We start from the raw sequence: 20,669 nt of genomic DNA on the forward strand, positions 1-20,669 counted from the left end.
TGAAGAGTGACATGGGCTACCCTTATCCCGGAAAATCAAAGAACCTATCAGGTTTAATGAAACAGTCGTTCCGCGGCTAGCCCGCTTCCATCTTGGCGTGTATCATCACTTAGGTACCACCAGGTGAAATCAAGCTCGAACTTGTATTGTATATATGAATAAAATAAGCAAATAAATTAGACATGTTACGGTACCTACTTGTTTAATAGTATAGATTAATATAATATTTCCGCAGAATATTTCTCATAGATAGATAGTTTAATAGTCACCCAATTGTGTATCGTGTTCAGCATAAACGTGTAGAAGTGGCAAAACAGGCAAGAGGCTCGCGAGCAGGCGCCACCAGCAAGTTTCGCTCAGAACCATTCTACCGCGGAGCAAGTACAGCATTATTTCCGATGAGCTGCTTTCCACCTAAAAATATCACTTGGTATATTTTAATGTTGTAGTACATTTATTTTTATGAACTCAGAATTTTCTCTTCTTTCATTTGACACCCCACTCGATACAATAGCAAAAAAAAATAATTTTAGAGACTCCCACTTTTTTTCATGTAATATCATTTTTTCGTATAAAATGTAGCCTTTGTCACCCGGACCTTTACGACGAAACGATTGACATCTCATTCATCAAAATCGGCCCAGTAGTTTAAGCGTTACGGTTGAACACACAGAATCTGGATACAAACATGCATACCCACATACATACATACATACATACATAGACTGCTAAAATCATAACCCTTTCTTTTGGCTCTGCCGCAGTCGGATAAGAATAAGCTATTATAGCCTGGTGGTTAAAACGTCCGCTTCCTAATCGGTGGTCATAGGTTCGATCCCGGGCGCCTCCAACTTTCGCAGTTATATGTGCGTTTTAAATAATTAAATATCACTTGCTTTAACTGTGAAGGAAAACATCACAGAAAACCTGCATTCCTGAGATAATATTCTCAAAGGTGTATGAAGTCTGTCAATCAACACTTGGCCAGGGTGGCATACTATGGTCAAAAATCCTTCTCACTCTGAGATCTGTCCTCTGTAGTGAACCGGCGATGGATGATGATGATAATGATGTCCACACTCCCAACCAACAAGCCGGAATAATCAACTCTTAGGTAGGTATAACATTGTGTAGTCCGTCCGTCCATCTTTCTGTCAGCGGGCTGTATCTTGTGATAGGTAGAGAATTGAAATTTTCACAGAATGTGTATTTCTATTGTTGCTATAGAAACAAATAATAAAAATAATAAAAATTTCAAAAACCACCACGAAAATTTTAAAAAAAGAAGTGTTATTTCTTGTACCATGTTACAGAACCCTACGTGTGGGAGTCCGATTCGAACTGAACCAGTATTTTTTGTTTTTTTTTCATTTATTTAATAACAAATTATACAGTATAAAAAAGTAGAATAGATAAACTTACCTCTCTCTGATCGGAAGACAGTCCATGGCAACAAATTTCCGTCAAAATCCCCACATCACATACTAACGTGAGACATTTCTCGTTTTCCGACTGATCGCTTTCATCACTCATTAGCACTGACTTGACCATATCGCATAGCATTTCATAAAAGGCCACGCGAACCCATTCAACACTATGCGCCATAAGAACCAACGCAATACTTCGAGCTGTAGACCAGTCATTATCATCCAAATCTAAATCCTTTGATTTTTTGAGCAAAACAGATGCAATATCTATCAAGAAATTTCTATTCAAGTTCAAATGCAGCACTGGAAGCGAGTTTTTGATGCAAGTTAAAACATTCTTGGATATGCGTCCACTCTCTTGTAACTTCATGAATTGCACAGCGTGATCCATACTGACGAATAATTTATTTAGCTCTCTATATTTGCTTTTGTATTCTTGGTCTACTGATGATTTTGCACTCTAGGAAAAAATATAAAGTTGATTTAAGCAACACAAAATATAATTGAATGTTATAATACCTATCTGCATGTATACTTTTAACTGAGATGGATCGTAACATAGGGCGTCCCACGTCGTATTATTGACTGGTATTTGGGTTATGGTTTTTGAAGTTTATTTTGTTAACCTACCAATAAAACGGTGGCTATCCTCTTGCCTAGTGTAGGATAAAGCAGTTCTATAGCAGGATCGATCTGGGCCGTTTGTAACGCAGTCACCAGCGATGAAGGCGGTAACGCCGAAGTCTTTGCCCAGGTCAGTAGCGTCACACCGCACGAAACTAAGCGCAGCCATGCGATTCTGTGATGGGCGCGATCAGGATCCTTATAAAATGATAACCTAGAAAGAGTTGTTTTTTTAATTCGATGTCTTGTTAACCCCTTGACAGTTGATTATGATCTCACTTGGTGGTAAGTGGCGATTTAATCTAAGATGGAAGCGGGTTAACTTGGAAGAGGTAGAGTAGTTTTAACCCATACCCCTAATCGGTTTCTGCACGGCATCATATCGGACTGCTAAATCGCTTGACGGTACATCTTAATTTGTAAGGTAGTACGTGGTAACTAGCCAAAGCCGAAAACTAGACAATTAGACCAGAGATAATTTAGAACTTAAAAATTTCCGAATTGTACCTGCCGAGAATAAAACTCGTAATCTCCCATACAAGAGCAAAGCCACCAAGATGGTTAATTTTAATAGTATTTTCTTGTGAAATGTTTAAAGTAAATCTGTCACTGTACATACAGTTGCCTACATTACAACTTTTACAGGAGAGTTGGCCAAGTTGCTATCGCACATTATATCTATCCAATCCAGGCCTGAGGTAAAATATATTTGACATCAGCATTGTTTTAGAAATTAGTACCATTAGTTCAATAAAAATCAAAATTGACCTGTATTTGGTTAGCAATTCGCCCAACATGCGCATAACCATGCAGGCTTTGTGAGCTATATCCCTGTGGGTTCTACAAGTATGCTCCACAGACCAAAATTCCTCATTGACACACTTCAATAACAATTCGATTAGCTTTTCTATTAAAGACAAACTTGTATTCAATTCTTTCTGAAAATAAAATATTTAACTAGTTATTAGATAATTCTGTTTTACACAACAACCTTTATGTAAAACTATGCACAAGATGGATCATCCCAAATAAAAAAATGGCAGACTGCAACTTGTGTTTACTATCATGTTCCCATAACTTGATATTCTGTTCCCATGATATTTTTAAAAACCTAATCCACATAGCCAAAGTTGGGTGAAAATTAATTAAAAAATACAGTAATTAGGTATACTATAACACGGTAGAGAACTCTTATAGAGATAAGTGCTTAAGACATGACAGCCAGACAGACAACGAAGTGGTCCAATTAGGGTTCCTTTTTCTCTGAACATATGGAACTCTAAGAATAAAAAAGTAATTACCATATCCATGATATCATTTTCCTCATTTGTGTCCAACACAACGCTTCTGATCATGACAGTGAGGACAGTATGCAGAGCGTCCAATGCGTACACAGGTGCCGGCATTTGTCTCAAGGCAACCAGACCGTCATCGGGCGGCAGTATGGTGTTCCCACCAGCAATGTTCTGTAGCTCTACATTTACATTATCAACTGACTCAGTTTGGTCTACTGAACCCTATAAATAAAATACTATTTGTTAATAGCAGCAGGGTTTAACCTGTTACTAGTTACTAGTCTTCTTCAAGTACAATGAAATAATTTTACCTGAGGAGGCGGTGTTCCCACTAGATTACAACATTGTGTTATTCAAGGGGCGGACCAACAAATTCATGAAAGGCCGGCAACACATCGGCGGTTCCTATAGTGTTACAAATGTTCATGAGCGGCGGCGATAATTAGATGGCCCGCTTGTTCTTTTGCTCGCTATTTTTTTTTTTAAAGCTAAGCATGATAACGTACCAAAATACTGCCTTTTAAAATGGTTACTCTATACTAATAATATAAATCTATACTAATATTATAAAGAGGAAACCTTTGTATTTTTGTATGTTTGTATTGAATAGGCTCAAAAACTACTGGACCGATTTCAAAATTTCTTTTACCATTACTTAGAGGGATTCTTCCGAATCCGTATAGGCTATATTTTATCCCGGAAAATAGACAGGATTTTTCGTGGTAGTGTCCATCCGTGCGAAGCCGGGGCGGGTCGCTAGTAATAAATAAAAAGCGACCATAGCCTAGTAGTTAAGACGTCAGCTTTCCAGTTGGTGGACTGCTACTTTATATCCCAGAAAATAACTTATTCTTACAGGAAAATAGAAAATTAAAATAAAAACAAAATCTACACATCGCGCGAGTTGCGGTCATCATCCCTTTAACTGTATCAATATCTTTTTTTAGTAATTTCTTTTTAGTGTCAGTACCTTGTATGTCTGTGAGATTAAGTCCAAAGAGAATAATTTCGAGAATCTTGTATGCAATGTCTGTGTTATGCTCAACAAAACATTCAGTGCCTCTCCTGGGTGTCCACCGTATTGGCCATCAGCTATCGCTAATAATGTCTGGAATTTAGTTAGTATAATTAATTATATTTCATAAATATATGAAAGGACAGGGTGACTGACTGACTTCTCGTACGTACAGCACATGCTACTGGATAGATCAGACTGAAATTTGGCATGCAAATAGCTATTACACCTTAGAAATCCACTAAGAAACGAATTTTCGAAACTTCAACCCGAGAGGGTAAACTATAGGAATTTGAAATTTGTGTATTCCACGCAAACGAAGTTGCAGGCATAAGCTACTTATTCAAAATATATTATGGTCAATTGTGGGTTGGAATGTTCAAAAATATGTCAAATTGATGTTGCAGCTTGCTCTTAGCCTAATTAAGGGAATATTAAGATTTACCTTTATGATTGATGGTCTGTTCAAAAATATTTCTGCAGGGAAATCACGTAAAAAGACATCTCTAATGAATCTGCAGCAACGTCGAGTTGATTTTAAGATCTTGAGCGAATCTTCTATTAAAATCATAGTTTTCAAATCAGAAGGACAGATATCTACCCAGGGAAAGAGTAGAACATTTATTCCTGAACTTCCAGAACTGAAAATTGAAACAGAGATACTTTTTACCAAAAATACTATAGAACTCTAGATTAACAAAGTTCATACATTAATATTTTAAAAATGAAGACAAATTCTTAAGTTTATGACTTGTGTGACCATAGAGGAACAGACTATAATACTTTGATGCACCTTTGGGCATGCTTCAGAAATGGTAGTCTATTGCAGTTTTGTTTTTTACTTGATTACAAGTCTGAGTTCAGCTATCTTCATTTGTATGTATGAGTGTATGTTTTTCATTTACTAACACCAATTTTGTCATCATTGAGTGATTGATCGCTAATTGAGAATAAAAATACTTTTTACAATAAAGGAATATAGGTACTTACCTATTCATTTTATTTATTTCAATATCTTCATCGGAGACAGAACTTTCTTTTGACTGACCCTTATTGAGTCCCATATTATAAAAGCTGCTACTTGATCCATTGCTTCCAGAACTACTTACAGAATTAAAAAAAACATTAATGCAATAAATGCCTTTATGTTAAAATTGTAAGGTATTATTTTAAGTTAAATTATTTTAGACAAAAGATATCAAAGAAAATTGGCAGAACCTTTCTCACTGGCATTACTTGTACAGTAATTAGGTTAGGTTAGCTATAAATAACTCTAAGTGTAGTGTTAGTTATAAAATATTATAAATGTGTTTGTTGGTTGGTTTGTCCTTCAATCACACTGCAATTTGAGCACATGATTTTTGGATCGATATAGTTAAACACCTATCTCTTATATCTATCCTACCTATCTCGGACCTAGGTTGCCTTCACAACGTTACATCGGAAAACGAATTCCCAATGAATTATTACAAACCTAAACCCAGACAAAGTCACAGACGTCATCTAGTTTTAATTTCAAAAAGATTCCAAGCTTAAAAAATAGATTAACCTTGTCTGTGAATGCAAATTCAGAGGTGGAACTCCCATGTTCACTTCAGAATCCACTGTGTTTAAAAAACGAAGTGTTTCAATGAGATCTTGAAAAACCTCAGTGGCATCTAATGTTATTTTAGGTTTTATTTTGTTTAACGTTGACAAGATTTTCTGAATGCTAATTTCTTTAGCAATATAGGTCCCTGCTTTAGTCTGTAATCATAAAATAAACATACTATGTCATCAATATTGCTCTTAGGTAAAAGTATCACATAATATTCCCACCAAATTTTTATGATAGTGTTTTAGTCTACACTTGAAGGAAATTTCTAAATAATTTTTAAATACATTTTTAAATCACAATTTGCGAATGGGCATGATTCAAACCTGTGTCTTACGGGTTCGCGGCCAGACGCTCACCGCTTGGCCACGTTTCGCTTGCTGCCAGTGACGAAATTTGTGATATCTAAATAATCACTCAGTACTGAAGAGACTGTTAATGCCATTCCAGCCGGATTCGCAAATTTTGACATGTATTTAAAAATTATTCAGAAACTTCCCACTGAAGGTTTAGAATCCCATTATGATAATGATGATGAATAAAACTAGAATTACCATACCTTTAAAGTTTTTAACAGTAATTCCAAAGCTTCTTTCTGAAATGTAGGCTTTTGCACATTGAACCAAGCTAGCAATGCCTCCAACAATTCTCGCGTTCCCGCCAATTCGTCCTCTAGTTCCCATCCAAGCTGAAGTTTATTAATTAACAGATGTAGTGAACGCTCACGTATTTCTCTCATTGGATGATCTAAAATTAAATTCATATCATAATAAGAGATACCGAATAATCTTGTAAATCTTGAGGAAACGTGCATTGCAAAAACAATATTTACTTAGTTTCTTGATATAGGCGGACGATACTTCCACAGGATTCATTGTATGTTATTAGAGTAAATTGTAAAACCTAAAACTACCTATTTTCACAAAACATTTATCAAAAATTTTAAATTTTGCCTAGGCATCGTCACAAAAAGTCAAAACAAGACACAGACCAATAATAGAAAACAAAACCAAAGAGTATGTAATCACTACGTTAAACATCATTCCCGATACTTCGTCTGTGTTGATGTCAGAGACATGCTACCTAAACAAGATTGTGCACTGAGACACCAAAAACGAGCCTATTGAGATAGCGCTAAATTGGAGTGTGTCCCTTTCTATTAAGGTGACAACACGATTTGATAATGTAAGATATTTGATGGATTATATGAGAATAGGAGAGGATGAATCATCATGATAACCCATCGCCGCTCACTACTGAGCACGGGTCTCTTCTCAGAATGATAAAGGTTTAGGCCATAGTCTGCCGCGCTGTAGTTATAAAAGTAGAGAAATTCAATTTTTTTTGTTCTGCGAAAAAGTACCAGTCATATTAAGTATGGGTACCTATAATATAGGTAAGTAAAATTATTTTGTATAATCTGGTGCATGTGTTTAGGTCCTAAACAGTTTTAGGAAGTTCGTAAGCAAGGCATACTTTTGGGAAAATTGATGGTACAGCGTTTCTTTTTAAAAAAAATTCAGTGCACACGAAGCCGTAGCAAAATCTTCCGCTTTAAAATGCATTCCGCAAACTGCCGAATATTTGGTGATATTTCCTGGAACGACAGCGATCCATTTTTGCCTTAAGTCTTCATTTTTGAGAAATCTATCGATAAACAGAAAAAAACACTTCCATTAAACAATCAAATTATGGTTACCTTACTACTTCTGTATAGTATAGTACAGAATGTTCGCCATATTGTTTTGCTTGACACCCAGTGTTGTCATCCTATTAATTTAAAAAAAATATTTATAATACTTTTTAAACTAAATGATATTTTAATGACATTATAAAATAAAGATAACAGTATGAAAATTACTGCGAAAACAAAAGAAAGTAATCTTGTTGTTTGAAATTAAATAAACAATGAATAAGAACTTTGTGAGCTACATCATAATTCGTACCATAGAAAATATTTTTTTATGCTTGCAATCCATTAGACAGTGACACACTCCAATTTATAGACCTCTCGCTCGGCTCGTTTTTCCGCTTAGCATAATTGTATTAGAAATTGGACTTTATGCCAATGCAACAGAATTTATTTTTGCAGGGAATTAAAGCTGAAGTGCACAATCATGTTTAGGTAGCACGTCTCTGGTTGATGTTAGCTAGCGGGCGTGCTCTGCCTTTTTGGAGTGTTTTTTTTTTTTTGTTAAAACTGATTGGAAAGCGCTCTGGGGCGCCGAGCGTATGTCGGCAAGCGCCCGCACAGACGGGGTCCATCACACTAATATTATAAAGGCGAAAGTTTGTATGTGTGTGTGTGTGTGTGTTTGTGTATGTTTGTTACTCCTTCACGCAAAAACTACTGGACGGATTTGGCTGAAATTCGGAATGGAGATAGATAATATCCTGGATTAACACATAGGCCACTTTTTATCCCGGAAATCCAAAGAGTTCCCACGGGATTTCGAAAAACCTAAATCCACGCGGACGAAGTCGCGGGTGTCAGCTAGTACTTGTATAGTTTAACTAACTTGTTACAAATAACTACAATCTTGACATTGGCTAATCTTTGTAAAAGCCAGACGAGAGAGAGAAAAAAACATCATTCCCACAGAATATTATTCCTGCCATTGATTCCTGCCACAGATAACTATTATACTAGTTTAGGATTCCTGCCCGGTCGCGAAATCAGATCCGTAAAACCAGTTAAAAAAGTGTCAAAAGGGCTAGAATCCAGAGCTATAAGGTCACAGATAAGTAATTTTTTTTTTACAAATATTTCTCTGCTCTGGATTCCGAATTTATAACATGTTAGTAAACTTGACGCTCGCTATGTGAATTCACTATTCACATTTTTAGGGTTCCGTACTGCAAAGAGAAAAACGGAACCCTTACAGAATCACTTTGTTGTCTGTCTATTTTTACGCCTAATATTTTTATTTAGTTATCGTGCAGAATGTCGGAAAAATAACCGAGTACGGAACCCGCAGTGTACGAGTTTGACTCGTACTTGGCTGGTTTTTTTAATAAAATAAGAGCTCTGAGAACAATTTGATGGTAAAAAAAAGGTTCGAAAAGACTAGAACCCAGACACGTAAAACCAGTTAAAAAAACATAAAAAAGCTCGACCTAAAATAGTGATGCCCATCTTTGCCGCCTCAACCACCAACCACAGAGTAGGTACTTTATCTCAAACCAAAACATCGAAAGTCAGCTATTGACTTGCTGCACCCACAGAGTACTGCACCTACAGTAGGTACTTTTTACCTTCCTTTTTACATAAGTACCCAATAAGTACCTACTTTTTTTCTGGTCGGTGGTCAGTGGTCACTGGTAAAAAGCAAAAGTTCATCGATGTCAAAAGTTAAAAATGCTAAAATGAAAAACTGATGATTTGTTTTGGTTTTTTCATTGTCTTGTAGTTCGTACCTACACCAAGTTGTCCCATTGCACGTCGATATTGATGTCACTTTTGGTAGTAAATTAGTGTCATCGATGATTAGTGTATAATGGTAAGAATTAGAAATAAAAATAGTTGAAGTAACATAATAATTATGTTACTTCAACTATTTTTATCTAATTATTTATTTACAAAATTAATACATAGGTAGATACTTTCTGTCGATATTCATATGTGAAATGTGAAGATATCTAGGAGCTAGCTATGGAAGGAATAAATTATAAGTTATTTAAGATTGTACCAACCAACATGATAACAGGGTTGTGATGTATGTACCTACCATTTCAGATGGCTGATGTCAAGTCCTTATTAAAAGAAGCAAGAAAATTGATTGACAATAAGGATTTCAAAGAGGCACAAGAATGTTGCAAAAATATATTACGAAAAGACAAACAGAATTATCTGGGATTAATTCTACTGGGTAAATCTTTACAAGACTCAGATCAAGCAGCTTTAGCATTTCAAAAAGCTATAGCAAGTAAGCCTGATCATCCTTTAGCTTGGCAAGGCCTCGCCAACTACTATGAGCAAAAAGAGGGAAGTGTGGCAAAAGTTAAGCTTATTGCTATTTATGATGAAATTTTAAAACTTCAAATAGAAGAGGAGAAGGCTCTGGAAATTATAACAAAGCTTGGTCAGCTAGGATGCTCTCTAAAAGACAACCAAGTTATTACAGCACTCATAAATTATATGGACAAGAACTTGGATGAAAAAGTCTACTCTGCTGCTGGGAAACAGTTAATTGAATTATTGAAGACAGATATAACATGTAAGGATGGAGATGTATTTAAAATTATTAATTACTTATCACACATGATAGACAAAGAGGCAAATGATGCTTTACATATTTTACTTGGAAAAGTAATCTTACAAAATGCTAGTTTTATTGATGCAATGAGAGAAGTGATGAATCTACATTTTTTTACTTCTAGTGTCACTTTCCGGGAATGGCTTTGCAAGTATTTGTGCACATATTATATTGAAAACAATTCTTTCTCTGGTTTTGACATTGACACACACATTAATGATGTTATAGTAGGAATTGAAAACTCGAAATATCCAGACTTGTTACAAAGTATGATATTGTATGACAAAGGATTATATTTAGAAGCCTATAAACAATGTGTTCCTCTTATAAATTATCAAGAAGCAGATGTCACTGAAGCCACCTTCATTATTAGATGCACTTTTAAGTTAAAAAAGTTTTCAGTGGCACAGAAATTAGCTACTAATTTCTTGATAAAAGTTAAAGATAAGAATTTTGCTATAGCATTGAAGAAATTTCTGTTTCTTTCACTGGCTGAGCAACAAAAATGGAAACAAGCTATTTTAATTGCAAATGAAATTCCTGCTGATAGTATGGACGTAAGCGAACAGGCAGCACTTGCAAAATGTTATATTGAAAATAATGAGCATGCTGATCATGTTATGAAAAATTTACGAGAAACTGAGCACTATGGACAGCTAGAAGCTCTCTCCCTCATAAAACAAGGAAAATATGAAGATGCGATAAAATTGTTAGATGAATCACCAGATAAACCACTTAATTTATTTTACCTAGGACAAGCATATTGGAAATTAGGAGAGTTTGATAAGTGCCTTATTTACCTACTCAAGGCTGCCAAGGTAAATACTGACCATGCAGACACATTTTTCTACCTGGGAATTATTTATCAACATTACAAACAAGACTTGGAAAAAGCTAAAAAATGTTATGAAAAAGCTTTTAGCCTTAATAATATAGACATTGATATTATAAAGAATTTAAGTAATGTTTACACAAAACTGGGACTATCTGATGCCGACTTTGATTTACTACGCAAAGCTAGCCAAAATGTGCAAATAGACCTACAATGGATTAATTTCCGTTTAGGCCTTCATTATATTAATAAAAGAGACTGGGAGGAGGCTATATTACAGTTTAGAAATGTCATTAAGGCTGACCCTAACAATGTAATAGCTTTTGAATGCTTAGCAGATGCTTATTATTCAAGGGGATCCTTTACATCAGCACTTAAAGCATACAATAAAGTTATATCAATGAATCCCAGAAATATATTGCATTGCCTTACTAGAATAGGTTATATTAATTCCTTATTAACACAGTATGAGGATGCAATAGCAACTTTTGAAAAAGTATTTGAAATGGAGCCCCATTCGCTCTTGGCTTTAAAAGGCATTACAGAAACTTGGATGAGGATAGCAAAGAAAAAATTGAATGCCAAACTGTTTGGCAGTGCTAGAGACACTGCACAATGTGCCATTAATTATATAATCCAAGCATTAACAAAAGAAAAGAAGTTCTTATGTTTTTGGAAATTATTAGCAGATGCTTTAATATTTGTAACAAAATTACCAGATGAATATTGTTATGTTTTTATGAAAAATTCATTTACTGATGACGACGATGTAATGGCAAGAATAGAAAAGTATGACATCTATGCACAAGCTCTGGCATGTTATTCCAGGATTGCCAAACAAAAGCTTCAGTTCACTTCCTATGACTTAGCATCTACTTATCTTGATTATTATCATGCAACAAAAGAGATGGTTAATTGTCGCATATCATTCAAGTTAACTATAGCCAATATAAAAATACAACCAAGCTCTTGGAGAAATTGGAACCTACTTGGAAAGATATGTATTTACATGAAAAGGTATGCTCTAGCTCAGCATTGCTTTATTAAGGCACTATTAGTGACACGCAAATGGTCTGTTGCAAAAATATGGTGTAATTTGGGTACTCTTTATGTCAAGTTAGGTCTTCATAAATTGGCCAATTATTGTTTCTGGCGTGGACAGTCAACACTGCCATCTTATCCTCAAAGCTGGATTGGTCAAGGATTAATTGCTGAAGTGATACAGGAAGAAGAAGCAATGGACCTATTCAGACATGCTTGTCGGCTTGGTTACCATCCTGAGAGTGCTATGGGATATGCTGACTGGGTATGCCGGACATTAAAAGATGACACTTATAAAAACAGCTCTGAATTAAAATATGTTATTGATGGGCTATATGCAATATCATATGCAATGGATTTGGTATTGTGGTTTATTAGATTTGAACCAAACAATGCTTATGCTAATAATATTCTAGGTATATTACAAGAAAGAAGCAATCTTTTAGATTCTGCATTAGTCTCTTATCAAAAAGCATTTCAATATGCTAATGAAGACAAAAAAAATATTATTCTTCTCAATATTAGCAGAACTCTGCTAAGACTTGGAAAGTATGATGAAGCCATTAGATCATACAAAGAAATAACCGAAGCAAGTTTAAATTCTGCTTGTGGTTTAGCTCTTGCTCTTTTTAAAAAAGGTCTTTATGAAGAATCATATTCAGCATATGAGACAGCTCTGCAATGGCTCTGTAATGATGATGCTGAGAAGGCTGACCTTCTTGTAGCTATGGCGGGTATAGTGTACATGTTCAAAGGCATGGACGATGCTAAAACATTACTCTTTCATAGTATTCAAGTTTCACTGAAAAAACCAACACCATACAGCTTGTTTGCAATATGCTCATTAGGTATTATACATTCAGACCAAGGATTGTCCAAGTTGGCTTTAAGTGAGTTGCAGAAATATGAAAAAGATAGGAACTTTGGATATGACATAGGCTTTTTAAAATCTTATCTTGCACTTAATGATGATGTCAACAAAGCTATTAAATTGTTGAGTGATTCTCTGCATGATCACCCTAGTAGTACAGAATTATGGTCTTGTATGGCACAGTATTGTTTAAAAGATTCAGACACAAAAGCAAAGATAGCCAGTTCCTGTGCTCAAAGAGCACTAAGCTCAGCACATGATAAGAATGATACTGACTCAGCAAAAATGCTTGCTACAGCTAGCATTGCTGAACACATAGCGGGACATAAACTTAAGTCACTGCTGTTAGCCAAGGCAGGGCTTCACATGTACCCATGTCAGTCTGATATCTGGGCTGCATTGCTTTTCTCAGTTTTGACCAATAAGATGTGGTTTGAGAAGAAAAAATGGATTTTAAGGGTTACTGGATATATGAGAAAAAATTTAGATACAACAAGAGGTTTGAACAGATGGATCAATCTTTTAGAGAAAAAACTAAGCAGATATTTAAATAATTAATACTATTTTTAACAATAACAAATAGGTGTTCAGCGTGATCATGATTTATTACCTGCTAAATTTTATCTAAGGCTTAAATCCCTTTTCTATATAGGTATGAATTTAAATGAAAGTGCATTTTTAATATATTATGTATCACTTAAAGGAAGATGTAAAAGAATAAAATTTTTATCACAATAATTTATTCTATTATTTATTCATAAATTTATAAAATAGTCGTAACTCCTAGCAATATAAAATCACTTAATGTTTTCTATGAAGTTGTCAGGTATCCTTCTGAACACTGCAAGGAACTTATCTCCATTATTTCTTGTAACTTTTTGACCCTCTTCAGTGCTTTCATATAATTTGTCAACAATTTTGTCATTTTCCTAAAAAATAAATTTAGTATATGTACTGCTAAAGATATGAATATTAAATTATTATTATTGTGCACTAACAAATGACTTACTAAATCTTCTCCAGAAATTCTTTCAAACAATGGATGTTCTTCAAAGTGAGTGACCATCCACTCATGTAAATCCTTTACATCTGTAATTGTGTACACAACACCCTGAAAAATAAAAACCACTTTCAATATCAAAGTTAAAGATATAAAAATGAATTGATTCCAAGTTTTGACACAGAACTGATCATCCACCTGGTGAGGGCAGATGTGCCCTCTATGAGTACTTCTTCCTGCCTTATCCCACGCTACATGGGGTCAGCACATGTCTTCTTCTTCCACTCCCTTCTGTCATCCGCAATCTGTACGTATTAGCTATAAGCTACCCTCTATATACATACATATAATTTATAACTACAATTTACTGTTTTTTTAAATTACTTACTTGTTCTGCAAGTACGTAAGCATATTCAGAAAGAAGCCACTTATTGATAATCCTCCACTTATGCTTGGCTTTTTTAAAATGAGGATCTGGATATAGGAAAAACATTTTCTTTAGCTGAAAAGAAAATATCGTACTTGTATTGTGCAGGTAGAAAACATTAGTGTAAATTATTATAATAACAGAGGTGTTTTTACCTGGCCCTTGTAGAAAAAGTTTGGTAAATATTTCATAGCATTTGTTCTCAGTACAGCTATATTTTGATATTGGTCCATAAACTGTGTCCTTAAGGCGAGGATCCTATCATTAACATAATCCGATACCTTAACACGTATTTCCAGGCCTAACATTATATTTTCAGGGAACATTGGCGATAATGTTACTGGAAAATAAAATTTTATAGGTAAAACTTACACAGAAAATAGATATAATTGATTACAGTGAACTGATAAAATGAATGTATACCTAAAAGTCCACCATATCCACATCCAACATCTAAAAACTCGACCCTTTTAGATTTATCTGTTTTTAACACAGGATATAAATTAGACCAATCATAATCATCTGGATGAGCAGGACTGAAAGAAAAGAGTTTTCAAATTTTGCATTAAGGTAAATTAATTTTATTGTATGTAGTTTACTACTATGTTGCAAATGTGAAGGCCATCAGCGAGATAATTTGTATGTAGGTAATTTTTGTACTGTGCCAAACTTTCACCACTTTTCGCTTTGTTTATATTTTTAAATTTACTGTTATTTTCCTACAAACTAGCGATATAAATGTAAATCCACATCTGTGCTACAAACATATTAACACAGAATTAACAACTAGGTAAAAAATAATTTGAACAATAAAAAAATCCATTATCCATACAAAATTATACCTACTAATTTTGTAAATATGCGTCTGACTGTCTGTTACATTTTCACAGCCCCTCCGATTTTAATTTTTATGAAATTTGGTACGGAGATATCTTGTAATTTGTATCCTAGAGAGTCACTAGCTATTTTTTTTATTCCGAAATTCAGTGCTCCACGTGATTTTAAAAACCTAAATCCTCAAGTTCTTTGGAGCGATGGTCTTTACATTTTGAAACGTTCGAATAATTGAAACGCACCGTCAATATTCCGCACAAAACAACAAATGGAACTTACTATTCAAAACAATGGTCAGCAATTGGATTTGAATGCGCTCGTTGCCTATAGTACTTTTTCTGAGGAAGAGCCATCTTCTTCTTTTTAATCAATAATTTATGCAAATGCGTTTTTATTCTTTTTAAGCTCTTCTGAATTCCAATTATCAAAATTCCAAATTCCAAATAGAAACAAAATTCAGCAAATGCAGTGTGACTTTTGGTGACTTTAATAATTGACAACAACAAGGAACATACATACTATACTCTAGTCTCTATACTATCTAAAATGTCATGTCGATTGTCGATGTGAAATAAATTATAAACAAGCTGTGAGACTGAGACATCTGTCAATACTCAATCCTATATTATTAGTCTGTGTTTCCTAATGTTTTACTGGCACAGAGTACTTTTTAGACTGTTTTATTGGTCTGTGATTTGAGATTTCCTACTTCTACTTTCAAATGTATCATGTTGAGGTGTAAATTCGATGAATCTTATTTTATGTGTTACAGTTGTGGAATTTTAAGAATTGTGCTATTAAATGTGCTATTGAAGGTATAACATTGATAAACTGATGCTGCAAATACTTAAGAAGCAATTTAAGTCCAAGTAAGTGTAATTTTAATAGATAAAACCAAAACCTACTAAGGCCTCAGCCTTCGCACACAATTCAAATTATCTTGTTTGTTTGCGGATTCAGATAGTTTAATCGCAGTAGTTTAACATTTTACCGTAAACTTGATTTATATTTACGTATAATTACCTGGTGGAAACTTTAAAAATTAAGTATTAACTTTCGGTTAAAAAAAGTTATATATCAAAGCCAAACAATCCATTTTAAAGTGCGACAGCGAAATTCCCATATCAAGATCAAACAGCCATTGCGAATTCAATTTAGATTGTTTTTTTTATTTAAAAAAAAACTGGTTAGCACAAGTCAAACTCACACACAATGCAATTTTAGGTATAGCTCACAATTGAGGAGGTTACTGCGATAGTGGAATGGTGCGGGAGGGTGACAGTAGTCACAAGTTGATGTCTGATAACAATTGCTGACCTCTCCTGTTATGTTATCACATCCCTTTCGGACCGCTCCTCTACCGCAGGAACTAACTCAGTTAAGCATTATGCCAGTAAGTACATATACTGTTCTGGAATACTGTTTAGTATTTGCCTGTGCTGTATGAAGCAAATTATTTTAAATAAGGGAAAATAACATTCAATTATTGTTTATATGCTTTTAAATTCATGTACAGTCAAAGATATTGTAAAACTCTATATAGACAAAGCACATACAATTGTAGTTTAAAAAGTGAAGACAAATTCACCTTATGCTGTGTGTGTGACACAGCCTACATAGATATTGGTGGGGACTTACATATGAGCCCATCCTGGGCTGACATTTTTTGGAACAGTCCTGAACCCAGGTAACCTTGGTAACCAAGGTTACCTGTAGGGTTGTTAAATGTAAATCAATGTAATGTGCAGTGTAAACTCGAAATGTAAAGAATGTATTAAGGGACTCATCATTATCTTTAAATAGAGTTTTAGTGAAGATCTATAATGCTACCTATGTGAATTTTTGGAAAGTGATAGCATTATTAATTTAACATCAACCCTTAATAAGGGTTTGATGTAAAGGTTAACCAACTAAACTTAAGTAAGTAATGTTATACAAATAAACAATATATTAGCCATGTAAAACAATATATAACAAATATTCCCATTTCCCTTCCAACTACGTGTAAAAGTTTTATCCTATTGCTAGTAGCAGCTACAACAGTAGTGCAATGGGTTTGATTTCAACCTAGAATTTTTTTTAGCTATTAAAGCCAGGCTATTAAAGTTTATTTTTTATGTATGAGACATACCAATTATACACAGTAATGATTCACTGTATTTGTTTAGCATTCAAGAGGATTTACAAAAGTTTGATGAATAATACTGTAAATGTGCTGCCTAAACCCTATACCACAGAACATTATTACCCTAGGCGGGCCCTATATCTTGCAGAATTTAAGCTGTGATACTAAGTTGGATGTAGAGAAATACCAGAATAAGTAATATTACCTTCAAATAAAGTTATTTGAGTATTTTTATATCTTATAATTATTATTATGTGTCTACTACTATAAGAAACTAGTATAATAATAGTTTATTTAATATTTTTGGCAGGAAAAGTATCTAAGTAAACGATTTTTTCTTTTGTAATAAAATTACAATTAATTAACTAAGCTTTTGAGCTTTTGATAAGGCAAATGAATCAACCTCTCGTTTATAATTTAGAATGGCTGAAGGTGTTTCTGAACACTTAACAGTTAACACTCTTGTAGTTAGTTATAGAATTTAGTCTTCATAATTCCTATGATCTCGAAAAAAGAAGGTAGTTATTGTAGATATTTGTTTTCTAAGTACACATGTTCACTGTTTCTCTGTGTTGGGTGCATTGTTATTGATAGTTTCAAGATGCCAGTTTGAAGATAAACTATCGGCGGCGTAGGGTTACCCGTTGTTTTGACGTCGAAGTGGTACCCACGTGCGACCGCCACCGCGCCGCAGTCTGGGGCCGGCGTCGCTCGCGCCACACGCCTACATCAAAATTGTTGCCTGTTGGTAGATCGTGCGTAATCATACCTACGGAATATTATCATAGTTCGCGACGCGTTCACAGTTCACGATCACGTATTCCGATCTGCATTTAATTGATAGTGTTTTGTTTCCTTAGTGACTGAGATAACTACCTACCAAAATGAAGAAAGGGGACTCGCAATATAGTTTGGGTAGAGGCATGTCAAGGTCCGCTCGCTTGCTCACGGATAGCGGCTCGTCCGATGAGCCGGAGACAGAGAGGCTATTGAATTTACAACCTTCTCCTATTGTGGTCCCGGTGGGCAGCGGCCGACGACAGTCCCTCACCGCGCCACCTTCTCCAACAGACTTCCGCAAAAAACGCGATCACCGTCAGCACAATTATATGAACCATTTTCAACATTTCATCCATTGGAGAGATATCTGGGGTGGTGAACCTCAGAGAGCTCACGAGGTATAAAGTTGACTTTGTCATATCAATGTAATGTGTATTCTAACACATGTACCAGTACCTAAACAGCATGAGTTGATGGACCTATCAACTTCTTTCATAGTCTGCGATAATAATATTAACTATACTAAGTGGACCCTTTCAAGTCCCACTTTTGCTTTTTTTTCATATTGATTGGTACCTAACTATTAATAAGTATAAAAATAGTATACCTACTTAAGTACTTACTTACCTACATATTACTTTATCTAATAATATATAAAAATTAATATTTCTGTATTCGTTCGTTCGCGCATCGTTTCGCGATTGAGTCGAAACTTTGTACAGTGGTTGTTGACACTTACGTAAAGATTACTGACACTATATTGTCAACATACAATAGGTAGCATGCGAGTCGCGTTGCAACGAATGCCGGGCGGCAACTACTATGCAGTTAACTACTATGTATTAATTAAATACAACGGTAACTAACTTAATCTAAATAAGAAACAAAAGCTGCAATGAATTTTCTTTATTAACATTAAACGCCCAACTGAACTATCATTTACACAATCTTATTTTCTTTGTCTCTATAACCTTGGTCTGCTTTTTTATTAAACAAAAAGGCGATAAATATCTAGACCGTAACTCACTTCAAGGCAAGCTATTATAAAAACCTACTTATTTTAAAGTAAAAATATTAGTTCGTAGTTAACTAATTTTCTTTAGAGAATTATTTTATTATTAACTTAGGATTTTTTAATAAGTATGAGTAGGTACAATTCGAATCACGCATTAGGTACGTGTTCACGTTACAAAATATTACAGTTAGCTTACTGAAATTTGAAACTAGAAATGTGCCTAAACTAGGAAACCTTATGCCTGAAATAGAAAACAAAACATGGACAACTAGGTATTATACTCGTAGTTATATCCCATATGGACTAAGAGCAAACGCGTGGCAGACCTTCGTTATTTTATAAAAGCTGAAAGTCTTCAGCACGGGGAGGAGCAATCAGCGACTATGAAGTTTGGATCATGGTGGCTTTGGGAGATAACGGGTAATAAAGGTGTAAAATATCTTTCGTCAAACTATGAAGTCTAATTTTTTTGTATTTTCTTCGGAATTGTATTAGAAATCATCTCATACATTGCCAGACACGTCCTTAGTATCTAAACCTTTAGGGTGGAGTTCACCGACTTTTAAAACGGCTGATTATTAGAAAACCGGCTGATTAAGTGATTTTTACTGTTCACCAGCACTTAACCGAGGTTTGCAGCCCTAAAACGGCCGTTTAACCTAACCGAGCGCGGAAGGGTCGTTTAACCAGGGTTTCCACATTTTTACATCTGTTGTGCCTTTGTGTACAGATCAATTTAGATTATTTTGGTTTGTCTTTGCGTTGTTCATTTCAGTAGCGTGCAACAAGTGTTTGATGTAATGGTTGGAAATAATAATTACTTATCTTAATTTCCACTATATTTTGATATTTTAAAACCAACTCCGAACTGATGCGCTTGTCGTCACTTGAAAAATCACTTATACACATTTTTGGCCCTCCATTTTAATATTGAAATTATTTTAAACACTAGAATCTCTTAAAATCATCTTTAAATGCACACACAAATAATTACGGCAACACGACAGCAAAAAATCAACAGTCCAACACGTGCAGGACACATGATCACGACTGTGACGTCGGGGCCCCGAAGTTGTAAATTTGGGACGGTTACTACCTGGCAAAATTTAGAACAATAGTGTAGTTCATCTTACCCATAGCGTCTTTGTACTTTTCCAGTTGAAAGTATTTTATTTTATGCTCCTAAATATAGGCGTCACAGTTTGTTGTGTTGAATAGTAATGACAATGTGTCTTCGCTAACGCATTGCGTTTTAGCGTTCTTTCGTAGCAGTAGCGTAGCTGAGAACAGATGGTGTTCCGCCGATTTAGTAACCATGCTACACTTTTTCGTGATGAACAGTAAATATTAAAACGGTTGTTTAAACGACGGTTTCGAAATAACCAGCTGATTTAGCAACCGTTGTTTATGTAACTTTCGGCGAACTCCAGTCTAAATCTTTAACGACGCCGTTAGCAGGGCTCTCTCCGTCACTCGTTTCATACAATCATAGTTCCAATTTCATTTGAATATTAAGCAACCAAAGTCCATGAA

At 34.8% G+C, this 20,669-nt stretch overlaps 4 protein-coding genes across 7 annotated transcripts in view; 2 read left to right on the plus strand and 2 right to left on the minus strand.

Moving 5' to 3' along the window:
• LOC123879204 (rotatin-like) overlaps nt 1-6,932 on the minus strand; it is a 36,379-nt gene extending 29,447 nt beyond the window's left edge. The window contains exons 1-11 of one of the 2 annotated variants that reach the window (XM_045926813.1): nt 6,788-6,932; nt 6,515-6,702; nt 5,911-6,107; nt 5,352-5,462; nt 4,807-5,002; nt 4,317-4,454; nt 3,353-3,568; nt 2,820-2,989; nt 2,058-2,265; nt 1,423-1,887; nt 270-414 (exon numbers count right to left, since the gene is read on the minus strand). In XM_045926813.1, the coding sequence (XP_045782769.1) occupies nt 270-414; nt 1,423-1,887; nt 2,058-2,265; nt 2,820-2,989; nt 3,353-3,568; nt 4,317-4,454; nt 4,807-5,002; nt 5,352-5,462; nt 5,911-6,107; nt 6,515-6,702; nt 6,788-6,830 (2,077 nt within the window). In that variant the 5' untranslated portion in view covers nt 6,831-6,932. Of the gene's footprint in view, nt 1-269; nt 415-1,422; nt 1,888-2,057; nt 2,266-2,819; nt 2,990-3,352; nt 3,569-4,316; nt 4,455-4,806; nt 5,003-5,351; nt 5,463-5,910; nt 6,108-6,514; nt 6,703-6,787 lie in introns of those variants that run through there. The other variant, XM_045926822.1, reaches the window with a different exon arrangement.
• Nucleotides 6,933-9,176: 2,244 nt separating this feature from the next.
• On the plus strand, nt 9,177-13,690 carry LOC123880982 (tetratricopeptide repeat protein 37). 3 transcript variants are annotated; one of them, XM_045929444.1, is made up of 2 exons: nt 9,177-9,195; nt 9,692-13,690. In XM_045929444.1, exon 2 carries the CDS (start codon nt 9,692-9,694, stop codon nt 13,511-13,513), a length of 3,822 nt encoding a protein of 1,273 aa, XP_045785400.1. In that variant the 5' UTR covers nt 9,177-9,195; the 3' UTR covers nt 13,514-13,690. The 3 variants fall into 3 exon arrangements, with proteins under 3 accessions (XP_045785400.1, XP_045785398.1, XP_045785399.1); XM_045929442.1 differs by lacking the exon at nt 9,177-9,195 and adding an exon at nt 9,252-9,434 and having other exon boundaries at nt 9,688-13,690; XM_045929443.1 differs by lacking the exon at nt 9,177-9,195 and adding an exon at nt 9,252-9,429 and having other exon boundaries at nt 9,685-13,690.
• Nucleotides 13,683-15,723, minus strand: LOC123880987 (tRNA (guanine-N(7)-)-methyltransferase). The gene is made up of 6 exons (XM_045929463.1): nt 15,496-15,723; nt 14,806-14,918; nt 14,538-14,722; nt 14,344-14,457; nt 13,965-14,066; nt 13,683-13,884 (listed from the first exon to the last, which is right to left on the minus strand). Exons 1-6 carry the CDS (start codon nt 15,567-15,569, stop codon nt 13,753-13,755), a joined length of 720 nt encoding a protein of 239 aa, XP_045785419.1. The 5' UTR covers nt 15,570-15,723; the 3' UTR covers nt 13,683-13,752.
• A 151-nt stretch (nt 15,724-15,874) lies between these two features.
• Nucleotides 15,875-20,669, plus strand: part of LOC123880981 (kinase D-interacting substrate of 220 kDa) — a 73,414-nt gene continuing 68,619 nt past the window's right edge. The window contains exon 1 of the mRNA XM_045929440.1: nt 15,875-16,085. The gene's annotated coding sequence lies outside the window, so the exon portion shown is untranslated. The remainder of the gene's footprint in view (nt 16,086-20,669) is intronic.

This window comes from Maniola jurtina, chromosome 3 (genome assembly GCF_905333055.1).
Source record: "Maniola jurtina chromosome 3, ilManJurt1.1, whole genome shotgun sequence".
Taxonomy (NCBI): domain Eukaryota; kingdom Metazoa; phylum Arthropoda; class Insecta; order Lepidoptera; family Nymphalidae; genus Maniola; species Maniola jurtina.

What these genes read in the sequence shown, in the direction of transcription:
- LOC123880982 (XM_045929444.1), top strand. Translation starts at nt 9,692, where the DNA reads ATGGCTGATGTCAAGTCCTTATTAAAAGAAGCAAGAAAATTGATTGAC.
- LOC123880987 (XM_045929463.1), bottom strand. Translation starts at nt 15,569, where the DNA reads ATGGCTCTTCCTCAGAAAAAGTACTATAGGCAACGAGCGCATTCAAAT. An exon ending in GCTGACCATTGTTTTGAATA is followed by an intron (nt 14,919 to 15,495) that starts GTAAGTTCCATT and finishes CTTTTCTTTCAG; the next exon opens with TCCTGCTCATCCAGATGATT. An exon ending in ACTTTTTCTACAAGGGCCAG is followed by an intron (nt 14,458 to 14,537) that starts GTAAAAACACCT and finishes TTTTCTTTTCAG; the next exon opens with CTAAAGAAAATGTTTTTCCT.